Below are 12,116 nucleotides of genomic sequence, written 5' to 3'. Positions count from 1 at the left end.
CTTTGCCTGATTTTGGGTAAAAATTGCTCTTTTTTATTAAAAAAAGCAATATTTTCATAAGCCACACCCAGCCAGTCATGTGGCCACCATCCCATGCCCAGTCAGCAAGCCATGCCCACTCAGTCACATGACCACCAAGCCACAAATTAAGTCACGCCCACATAACCAGTTGTTAAGAAATTGTTGTTAAGAAACCCCTGGTTTGGGGACTCTTCCAGTTATGATATTTCTTTTCACATAGATAAGGATAGTCTTTGAATATTAACTGGCAGATATTGCCAACAAATGAGTTCTGTTGGTTTTCTGTCCTCATTCACCCCTTACACTTGAGTCTGTTTGATACTGTGGAGTGGGGTTTAGAGCAGACTTTTATCCTGACCTAGTATGACTCCCAAATTCCTTCTTTTCCTAGTAATTGTAAACTCTTTTCAAAACAATTGAATGGCTGAACTGCTTTATCCCTCTCAGAGATGAGTGGGTCTCTTTGCCACTGGTTTATATTGTAGTCCATCTCAAGAAGTAGATTGACTGCTACTGCCGTAAATTTCCCATTTAGTCCCTGTATAGGAGAGATGACAGATGGTCTTTGTTTAGCGACTGCCTTGTTTAGTGACCTTTTATGAGTGATAAGCAATAAAAATAATGTTATGACTATTCCTCAGATTAAGGACCATTGCAGGTGTATAAAGCAAAGGAAAGCTGCAGTAAATTCATAAGCATAGTCAAGGTTTAACTTAGCTGCTGCTTTACCTAGCGACTTAGTTGCCAATCCCAATTGTAATTGTTGAAAAAGGGCCACCTGTGTGTGAAGTAGTTAACCACAGATACTCTGCAAGAGCTCAGATTTTGCATTCTGCAATAAATTTTACACCTTTACTCAAGCCCTAGATTGCTGCTATAAATTGTTGGACTGTGCACATCACTGGGGTTTAAGGAAGAAAGTAGTAACTATTACTTACTATGTCCATGTATTTAAATGTACTATGTATTTATGCATTTGGCTCTTGGCAGAGCAATTTACATGTTTCAATTGTATATTTGGATTAAGGGGAAAAAAGCAAAGCAAAGAGATTTTCATTGTCACATCTGTGAAGAAATGGAAAATTTTACTGTTTGCTGTTGCTAAAGCACTTGATTAGATTAAATTAGAAGTATGTATCTAAAAGGGCACTCAGCTTTTCCTGGGCATGGTGAACTTAAACAGAATTAACTATAGAATTTGTACCATATGGGAAAAGGAGAGAGAAATTGTGTGGCATTGCAAAATCTCTCACCATCTGCAAATTACAGTTTTCTTTTGGCAAATTGACATCATTCTTGTTGAAATTAAGAATTCAGTTTTTGTAACATGAAAATGAAACTATTTTGAACTGTTTTTCAGAGTATTACCCACTTTCCTCTACTTGTCTTATGTATGCCCTTGTCTTCAGGTAATTTATGATTACTCTGTTGAATTACATTACTGTTCTCTTTGGTAATGTAATGTACTGTATGTTGCTGTTCCTTTTTACTTCCCTAGGAGTTGATGCAAGCAATGTCTTTCCATTTTGTAAAAGTGGAGTTAAAATAGTTTTCCAAATCAAATCGAATTTATGATATTGGATCATCAAAACTTTTATAGCAGAGTTGGACAATTGTAATGGTTCTTTACATGAACTTCAATTCTTAGCAGCTTGAGAGAAGGAAAATGATGGACTAAATCAAGGATAGACAACAAGCAGTCTTCAGAATGAATGAATGGGAATGAAATCATTAAACCAATAAAATGATCTAAAGGATAGAATAATCTTATAGAAAAAGTAAATAATGTTCAGTTTCTATTTGCTGATTCAGATTAATTCAGCTTTCTTATACAGAGCTAGTAAGGTAAAGTGGTTAAAAGTTTTAGACTAAAACTGGGGATACCAAAATTCAAATTTGCCCTTAGCTATAGCAATTCACTGAGTAACTTTGAGCCAGTCACTCTCTCTTGGCCCTAGGAAGAAGGAATGGCAACCACTTCTGAAAATCCTTGCTAAGAAAACCAAAAAGACTTGTCTAGGCAGTTCCTGAGAATCGGTCATGGTTGAATGGAAAAAAAAATGGTTTTGTTATCCATTCTTGGCAGGAAAATCACAAAACTGCAGTATTATTGGAAAAGGGAATAAGATAGCTTTACAAAATAAGATTGATGCAATTTTATTAAACTGGAATGACATGGCACACTTTATCGTAGAATATTATATATCTATTTTTCTGAGGTAGAAAAAGAGGCTCGCCTGGAACGAAAGGATGAAAGTAAAGATGAAAGTCATTTATTATTAGAGTGCATTTAGCTATTTAGAATTATTTTAATCGTATTGTTCTTCATTGCTTTTCCATCTATATGCATGTTTATATGCACATATTTCTAGTTGCAGGAGAAGGTAATATTTCAGTAAACCTACGATGGGCTATGTTCTGTAACAAGTTTGAAGGTGGGGTGGAGTCAGAGCTCCTGAGAGTAACAAATGCCTTCCTTCTAGGATATTCTGCTTCTGTCTGCAAATCCAATGTCCTTTCCCCCCAGATTAGGTAGAAAATTCAGAGTTCTTCTGAAGGGGAAACTTCAAAATGTCCAGACAGAGAGGGGAAGGGGGTGGATATGTCCCAAACGAGGCAGAGCAGGGTCAGGTGACAAGGCGAGGGGATAAAAAGCAGAAGCCGTGCCCAGCAGCTGCCTTCAGCCAGAGCCCGGCTTATAGCCAGCAGCAGCAGCAGCAGCAGCAGCAGCAGTCCAGGGGCAGGAAAACTGAGCGAGAAAGTGAAGGCTAGCTCCCTCTTGTCGGTATTTTTTGTCTCTTCTTCTATCTTCCCTTCCTGTACAGGGCCAAGTAAAGGGGGGCGGGGGGAAACCTTCCGTTGTTGGACCTCTTTGCAAGATTAATTTCCTTTACAAGAAATATTACCATCCCCATCGTAACAATAATCTTGAGAAGATCCTTCATCAGTTAACAGTAACCATCTACAGCGGTGAAAAAGGGCCTGATCCTTGAAGCAAGATGACCACTCAGATCAATTCCAACCTACACTACAGCTACGAATATGAAGAGGATGAATACATGAACCAAGAGGACGAATGGGACAGGGACCTGCTCCTGGACCCAGCATGGGAGAAGCAGCAAAGGAAGGTCAGAAAAGCCCAGCCAAAGAAAACAATCTCCAATTGAATGTGTATTTGTGCTGCTCATCATGTCACTCTCTAGAATGCTCACTTGTTGAAAACTTGGAGGGGGTGGGTGAAAAAATAGAGGAGGAGGAGGAGGAGGAGGGGCAGTGAAAGATAGGAAGATGGTTTTAGATTTTGGCGTTATATTATCATTTGAAGCACTGGTAGTGTCTCAACTATGCATTTTGAGTTGTGTTACTTTCTTTATTTGTTAGAATTAGATTTCTGCCAAGAGCCAAAGGCAGAATATATGGTACACCTTCTCCAAATTTCCCCAAAGAGTAGAATAAAGTAGTTTACGTGTAGATACAGATGACCCACTCACCCAGTAAGTTTCCACACTAATTAGAATTAGAATTTGTGTGTCTCTACTCCAATACCTTACCCAGCTCATCATACTGGTGGTTCCCAGTTTATTTGTGTGCATGCATGGGTTTGTCTTTAAGTAAGTACAATTTTATAGGAAACATAGGTACTTCTTTATAGATTGAGGATGTTCAAGGTAAAACACAAACCAACCCCATATAGGCAGTTAATATATTGTGCTTGTCTCTTCTAACACGGTCCTGCATGCAGTTTCTGGCTCTTTGTTGGTGCTTGGGCACAAAGGAAGACCCTTATGAACTTGATCCTGGAAATGCTTTCTGAAATGCAGTTGACAAGATGAGAGTAAATATGGAAGAAAGCCTTTGTTTTTCTAAATTTCATCAGAAGCTCACTAAGTCCTCATTGTTGATGCTCAGAACTTGGGCTTCGAACTGTATGCTTCACTGCGTACATGGCAAGAGTCCAATCAGGAATAGTTTGGGATTTTATTCCATGTTTAGCTTCAGTCCTTCAACTAAGGTTATTCAGCAAATTTATAAAGTTCTGTGAATTGGTCCAGTGATTAGGAATAAATGAAGCATCGTCTTTTCTTAGTCAAAGGTTATATAAGATTTTTGCTACCTTTAGAACTTATTTTGAATAATGTTGTCTTTTATTTTACTGTATGTTCAATGCAGGTAGATCAAAAGATTATAGCAATAATAGAATTATTTCAACTCTCCTAATCACATCATGGTTTTTTTTCTTTGTCCTCTGATTTAAGAGGGCCAGATAGTACTCCAAGCTCAACATGGTGCATATTTATAGAGGAAGATTTAATCAAATATACAGCTTGGAGTCAAACTACACAGTACATCCAATGCTTAAAGGATTCTCCTTTTTTTAAAACAGCAGCTACAGAGACAATCCCAGCTCTGTTAAAGATGTAAAGGGAAACAGTGTCAGTCCTTTTCTTTATTGCTCTCTTTGTGATAATGAACAGCTTTCTACCTAATACAAATAAAAGTTGAGAGTGTTATCGGGATCATAACACTAAAGGAAAAAGTTATGCTGCCCTGTTTACATATTACAGCCCTGATCATACTATCTGCAGCTGCTGTCTTTGAAACATAGCATGATGTTGTTTGGGATAATGATTTGGGTATTGTGCTCTAGCAACAGCTTGCAAAATGACACAAATACATTGAACTCAGTTTTATTCTTACTTTATGAAAGAGGCTAAACTGAGTCTGAGTGTTTGGCCCAAGGTCATCTTTGAACTTTATAACTGAGGGCAGGCTGAACCACAGATTTTCCAGGTCTAGTTATCCATTGTAAAGCTGTATTGTGCTTGGTTAGAATCCTCCATACACTTTCCCAAATATAGTCCATTAAAGTTAACAAAAAAGGCTATGAAAAAGGCTGTGTTCACACATTGCATTAAGTCAACATGAGTATTGACTTTCATGATTCCCATAACATGTTAAGGTAGTAAGCTTATTCAACTGGTACGTGAGTTGTCAGTTTAGCATGATAGACCAGTAGAAGTTGTTCAAAGGAGAACAAATCATGACTTTTGGGGGAGTATGTAAATCTAGCCATTTTCTGAACTTTTTCACAGCATTTTGAGTCAGCTGGCAAGTTCAAGTCTCACCGGCTCAAAGTTGACTCAGCCATCCATCCCTCCAAAGTCGGTAAAATGAGGACCTAGACTGTTGGGGGCAATATGCTGACTCTGTAAACCACTTAGAGAGGGCTGTAAAGGATTGTGAAATGATATATAAGTTTAAGTGCTATTGCTATTTTCTTTAGCAGTTATTGTGGAAAAGAGCAGATTTTTATTTCAACTGAGGCTTTAAATGGTATGATTTTAAGTGCATAACTGGCTTTATTTAGAATTCAAAAATCCTTTAATTTTTTTTCTTAAAAACTCACAAAAATGGAACAATCTTAATGAATGCTACCAAAGAATTACCATAGCATAACAGATGCTACAGTACAGAATATATCCAATTTACTTTTATAATAATAATTAAGTTTTACAAGAATGTGTCATTTTTGTTTTTGTTATTTAGTCCCAATTAGACAAAATGTTTGAAATCCCTAATATTTCAGGATGCAAAGAAATAATCTCTAAAACATTGCTCCACTGCACTCCAGCCCTTTCAGTGGGATCTCCACCCTCTCTCCTTCAAGAAACTCGTTTGATTTGGGTGGCTGGTGGATTGCAATCTTCATAGCTTTACATTGTCCTCAGTCTTTAAGAAAGGGGAAAAGTTTACTGGATGCATATATCTATAAATAACACCTGAGGGAAGGCAATCACTTTTCTTGGCATGAGAAAAGTTGGTTGTTTGGATTTCAGGAAGCAACATGCTCTCCCAGTAGGACTGGTGGATTTGCAAATTCTGAGGGTGGCAGGCTTTTTTCTCCATGATGTTAAAAATAAGCCCCCAAAGTACATTCCTGAAGTCCATATATACAATGATTTGTATGGTTGCTGAGCTTTGTTCAAACCAGTAATCTAATATTGAACAGCCAAACAAGCCCAGCAGTTGGCTAGCATATATGTACTATGAGACAATCTTGGAACAGGACAAAAATAAATGCCATTGTTTCTATTGTGGGCTGCCCTCTGCAGACTTGCCATTTCAGGATATGCCTGGTATGAGAACTGTCAACAGTTGTTGGTAAGACATGATGACATCCTTAGGATTACAATGGCCATGACACCTAATTATAACTCCAGCTCATATTGTAGCATAGGGTTCCTGCAATCATTCAAACTCCTCCGTGTGGAATCCTTTGTTCCATAGATTTCCATAAATGTGGGTGTTATATAAGAGAACTCTATTGGTCTACATATCATGCATTTAATCTTAAACAGGGGGGCAATTCTGGGGAACTATCATTTTATTCAGTGCAAGAAGATGAGTTATGAAGAGCTGAAAAAGGACAAATCTATTTTTTTAATGTGCATGCTGATTAAAAACTAACGCTAACTATAAAACTAAGTATGTTTAAGCCAGTTCAAGCGGTGCTTTAAGTCTGCAATCATCAACACACACAGAGAGGTAAAGAGCTATACCTCTATTAAACTATGCATACTTTTTGTTGGATTCTGGTTCTTGTTTCTTGTTGACTCAGTGAACCCCTTGAAATCTCTTTTATGTGGGGAATAACCATGGGATAAGCAGAGGGTCCAGAAGGGCCCCACACAGTCAGGCTATAGTCTAATTACCATTGAAAAATGTGGTCTTCCTTTGTGACAGCATGCACTCTGGACATGATGTAAAGCAAGCACACACACACGCACGTGCGCACACACATATACAGGTCTCTGTGTTATGAAGAGGTGTTAGGAAGCTGCACCATGGGACAGAATTAAAATAAAAATGGTGGACATTGTCTGTATGTGATGATATTCTGAGATATACTTGGGAAGGTTATAGGTTCATTTGGGTGCTCCATTGGGGTTCTGGTTTTCCTTGAAAATGTTTTGCTGGAATGAGTGTTAGAACTTGAAAAGTCAGTGAGGGAATTTACAAGGAATGACAAGGAAGTCTGGATGACACAAGTTAATGTAATATAAATTGCAGTCCCGGGCTTATTTATTTGGGAGTATGAACTGTAGAATCTAATGGAACTAACTGCTGAGATGATATTTTTAGAGCTGGGCAGTTAACAGAACTAAAGTGCTATGTCCTCACAAAAAAAGTATACCTTCATCTTCTGCACAGAGTAATCTGCCTTTCCATTTGGGCATCTCTATTTAAAATCCCTCACAGCTTGTTCTACAAAAATAGCCCACAATGGCAAGAAGAGAAAAGGGACATGCAGAATGCTGCCACAGACTATACAGCAAATACAACATTAATTATACCCGTTGATTCAATGAATGTAAGAGGCATCTTATGTATGAAACAACGCAGTGAGCTTTGTTACAATAGCATAAAAATATTGCAAGAAAACACATATACTTACATCTCAATCTCTAGTAGATATTTTCTGTTGCTCCATATTGAGACTTCTAAGGGGAAATCAAATATAAATCTGAATATGCTGTCAGATTCATATTTCAGAACTATAACGCGTATTGGGGACTCCATAGGCAGGTAAGACCCAGAATTATATTGTTATAGCTTGATTTTGCTTTAATGCAGGATACAAGAAGGGGCCTGCCTCCATTTATGAAGATTTTTGTGAGGGCTAATCCTTCACTGAGGGCATAGCCACTTTATCAGGTCCTGTTGTAGGCATAATAGGTTCCTTCAAAAATCTTTGGTTATCTTAATCTGGATATGAATGGTTAGACTTGGCACAGTGCCTGTTTCTTCTACTGAAGAAAGCATTAGTGCTGGAGGCAGAGATATTGGGCACAACACTAATGCCGAGGAAAGGATTAATAACCCAGCCCACACAGAGTGGGTAAATGAATATAAAAAGATTTGTTTATCAGGATGAGGGTTACTGACCTGTTAAACACACAAGGAAGGCCAGATGGAAGTGGTGACAGTTGGCATTTACTGTCACCAACTGCCAGAAGAGATTGATTCTTTTCTGAGAAAAATATCTAATGAATTTGTAGATAACTTCATTTGTTCTGTACAGGCTGGTTGTTGTTCCCTATAGCTTTGGGCTTCAGCTTCACCAGTGTGTCTGACAGTTTTGATTACTTCGGTTCCTCTCTTATTGTGAATTCTCCTTCTCATTTTGGGTTTGGATTTGTTCTGGAATGTCTAATTCTCTTAGACATTTGGTCCAGACTGTATAAGTCATTGAATAAATAAATTAATATTCCTCAATGAAGGTTAGGCAGGGGTGGGTTTCTACGGGTTCTGTCCACCTCTGTAGAACTCGTAGCTCTGAAGAGCAGCAGACATAGAACTGGTTCTATGTCTGCTGATGTTTTTGCCTACCCGCCCACCTGGGCTCTTACATGACCTTTATTTCCTGATTTTTCAACTTTAGCTGCCGAACGAGGCACAGCTGCAGTTAAAAAAGCAGGAAAAGAGGGCTGTTTCAAAGGCTGCTTCTCTGCACACAGCATGCTGATGACGATTTACAGGCACGCACTCGCAGCGGTGCAGGGAAGCACATCATAAATCATCAAACCTCGTAAATCACCGAACCTATAGTTAACCTTGTCATATCCCACCCATGGGGTTAGGGTTAAGGCTTTAAAAAGTTGCATGTACTATATATATATCTAAAAGAGGTGGGCTGCATAATTGCAGCCCCATCACATTTTGACCTTCTGGTAGACAGACCTGAGCTCAAAAAATGCTTCTTCCTCTGCATCATAGGCAGTGACTGGCAGTGAACAAACATTTTGAAGATGAAATGGGGCCAAGCTATTTTCTAAAGCACCTGTAGGCCAGACAAGGAATAATGAATGGAAACTGAACAAGGAGAGATTTAACCTGGAAATAAGTAGAAACTTTCTGACAGTGAGAACAGTCAACCAATGGAACAGCTTGCCCTCGGAAGTTGTGGGAGCGCCATCACTTGAAACTTTCAAGGAGAGATTGGACTGCCATTTGTCAGAAATGGTGTAGAGTCTCCCACTTGGGCGGGGGGTTGGACTAGATGACCTACAAGGTCCCTTCCAACTCTGATTATCTGTTATGTGTTAAATTGCTAGGAAAAATATTTTGAAATACAGTAGGACTTAGGTGATGTGCAGCCTCTCCAGATGCCTTAACTAGCTGTCCAAAATTCAGTTGAGATAGAAAGTAATGTTTTAGTAATTGAGTGCAGTGGTAAGGTTTGCTTTTTATCATTGCAGAATATATAACATAAAAGAAGAAAATGAGAAATCCATGTTCCTTTTTGTTGGCATTAATAACTGTGAAATTGCTTCTCTAAAACTTATATTGTAGCAATATGTGCATGAAAAAAACAGAAGCAGAGGTCATGCTGCATAGCAAGAGAAATATGCTGGTAGCTGGCACATCATGAAGTAGCCTATGTTAATTAAAAGTGTTATTCAGGTGCTATGTCTCAAGAGAAATGCATTAGGGAACCACAGCTCCAAATGTAGTTTTGCTAGAGGTTCTTACAAGGGCTAATATGTGAAGCTCTTCTGTATTAATGCTGTCAACCTTCAGTTCTAAAGATGATTTTTCTTTGCTGTTCTGTGTAGGCTTCTAAATGCCATATAAGAAAAATCCGTTGTTCTACTGTAATGGCAGAAGCTATATACATTTCAGTCATAGTTGCCATGTGCACTTCAACAATTCCATTTATTTGTATAATTAAAATGAGAGGCTGCTTGGAACCTTAAAGAAAGTAAAAAGAACAAAAACATATATATTAAAAAAAGCAATAGCCATAAGTAACATACCCCAACATAATGATAATAATAATAATAATAATAATAATAATAATAATAATAATAAACAACTCAACACCACTTTATCCCTAGGCCCAGGAAAACAGCCAGGTTTTCAAAGGTCTTTGGAATATAATCAAGATGAGAGCTATGTAGGTCTCTGAGGGGAGGATACTGTTCCATAGGGCAGGTGCTGGGACAAAGAAGGTTGACCCTTTTTTGATATAACTGTGCCTGATCTTACTGGATGGGAAGAAACTAGCCAAGATAGGAAGTCCAACAAATAACCAGGCTCTATGCCATGAAGGGCTTTATAGCTGGCCAGCTTTAATTCCCCCCTCCCCATCCGTTCATGAGGAAGGTCTCTGCTATTATGCCTTAGACCAGGGTTGTCAAACTCGCATTGTCACGGCGTTGTCATGTGACGTATCATGACTTTCCCTCCCTTCACTAAACCAGGTGTGAGCATGGCCAGCACATGATGCATCCGGCCCCTGGGCCGCAAGTTTGACAGCCCTGCCTTAGTCTATTTAACAGAATAACAGAGTTGGGCAGGACTTGGAGGTCTTCTAGTCCAGCCTCCTGCTCAGGCAGGAAACCCTATACCAGTGGTGGCTAACCTTTTTCGGCTCCCATGCCGATAATTGTGCGTGCACTCGCTTGCGCGCACTCGCGTGCCAGCACCCAGAAGACAATGCGTGTTGCCCCTCCCATGCCCCCTGTGCATGTGCGTGACCCCCTCACACACCGCACAACTGCACATATGCACACGATTCCCCCTCATGCACTGCACATGTGTGATTCCCCCTCACATGCCTCACGTCTGCGCATGCACGTGCAATTCCCCCTCATGCGCTGCACATCTGCACATGTGCATGCATCTCCCACACACACACCCTCCACCCCCTGCGCATGTGCGCCAGATACCCAACAATCAACTGTCAGGCGGCGGCATGCATATGCATGCACAGTGGGGCTCTTCCGGGCGACCGCTCACGTGCCGGGGGAAATGGCTCTGTGTGCCACTTCTGGCATGTGGGGCATGGGTTCGCCAACACGGCCCTATACCATTTCAGAGACATGGTTGTTCAATCTCTTCTTTAAAATCTCCAGTGCCTCGAATACCCACAATTTCTGGAGGCAAGTCGTTCCACTGATTAATTGTTCTAACTGTAAGGGAATATCTCCTTCGTTCTAGGTCAGTTCTCGCCTTGATTAATTTCCATCCATTGCTTCTTAACCTGCCTTCAGGTGCTTTGGAGAATAGATTGACTCCCTCTTCTTTGTGGCAGCCCTTTGATATTGGAATACTGCTATCATGGCACCTCTAGTCCTTTTTTCCCACTAAATTAGACATACCCAATTCCTGCAACTATTCTTCATATGTTTTAGCCTCCAGTCCCTAATCATCTTGTTGCTTAGGGGACTAAAGGCTAAAAACATTTGAAGAACAGTTGCAGGAATTGGGTATGTCTACTTTAATGAAAAGAAATAAAGGCGACATCTTCATTAGATGTGGCAATGAACACTCAGAGTCTCACACATTTGTATATTCTTCCGAAGAAATCTGTCTAGCTAAATTTCCTGGGGCTAAGCAAGTTAATTTTCTAGATATATCAGTTTTTATGCATAGCTTCCCTTCAGTAGCAGCTGCATAAATCTGATTCTTCTTTACAGAATTCCAGTTGTGCTGGTTTCAGAATGCTAGGAATGTACAGGATATTCTATTAATAGTTTACAAGCACGGTCCTGAGTCTAGCTAAAATTCCAGTGTTTCATAGTAAGACCTTTGCAGCGAAGGTTGTTTGTTCACTATTCCTAGCAGTTCAGAAGTAGTATTTCTAATCAGGATTTTTATAGGAGCAGAGTACAATTCTCTTCTTCTTCTTCTTCTTTTTTTTTAGCAAGCATTGCTTCTCTATTGCCATTGTGGTAAACAACAGTGTTCTCTTCTCTGCCATTCAGTTGTAGCGTGCTCTGTTGGGTGGTGGAAATTCTTTAGATTGCAGAGGGAAGAGAAGCAAAAGTTCTGGAATAGCAATGAGTATGAAAGTGTGCAATTTCCTACGTGAGAAATCCTACTTACGAGAAGGTTCCTCTCTCAAAAGAGGCTATGCAGCCAATAATCTATCTTGGAGATTCTTCACTGTTTGCCACCTGTGATCATACTGGGCATCCATAGAGTTCTACCTAAGGAAATACTGACAAATTACTCTTGAGAGAAAAAGCATCTGACCAAATGCCCAATTTTCTTATAAATTGGAATATAAGTGATATATGTATTGGGAA

General features: G+C 39.5%; 1 protein-coding gene across 1 annotated transcript in view; it reads left to right on the top strand.

Moving 5' to 3' along the window:
• The first annotated feature begins 2,765 nt into the window (after window positions 1–2,765).
• The window catches only part of ACTN2 (actinin alpha 2), a 66,329-nt gene continuing 56,978 nt past the window's right edge, over window positions 2,766–12,116 (top strand). Inside the window, exon 1 of the mRNA XM_026705226.2 lies at window positions 2,766–3,149. Coding sequence (XP_026561011.1) covers window positions 3,021–3,149 — 129 coding nt within the window. The 5' untranslated portion in view covers window positions 2,766–3,020. The remainder of the gene's footprint in view (window positions 3,150–12,116) is intronic.

The sequence above is a fragment of the Pseudonaja textilis genome, chromosome 1 (assembly GCF_049901715.1).
Source record: "Pseudonaja textilis isolate UNSWEBS1 chromosome 1, rPseTex1.2, whole genome shotgun sequence".
In the NCBI taxonomy this organism is placed as follows: Eukaryota; Metazoa; Chordata; class Lepidosauria; order Squamata; family Elapidae; genus Pseudonaja; species Pseudonaja textilis.
This window is presented reverse-complemented; position numbering and strand designations above follow the sequence as displayed.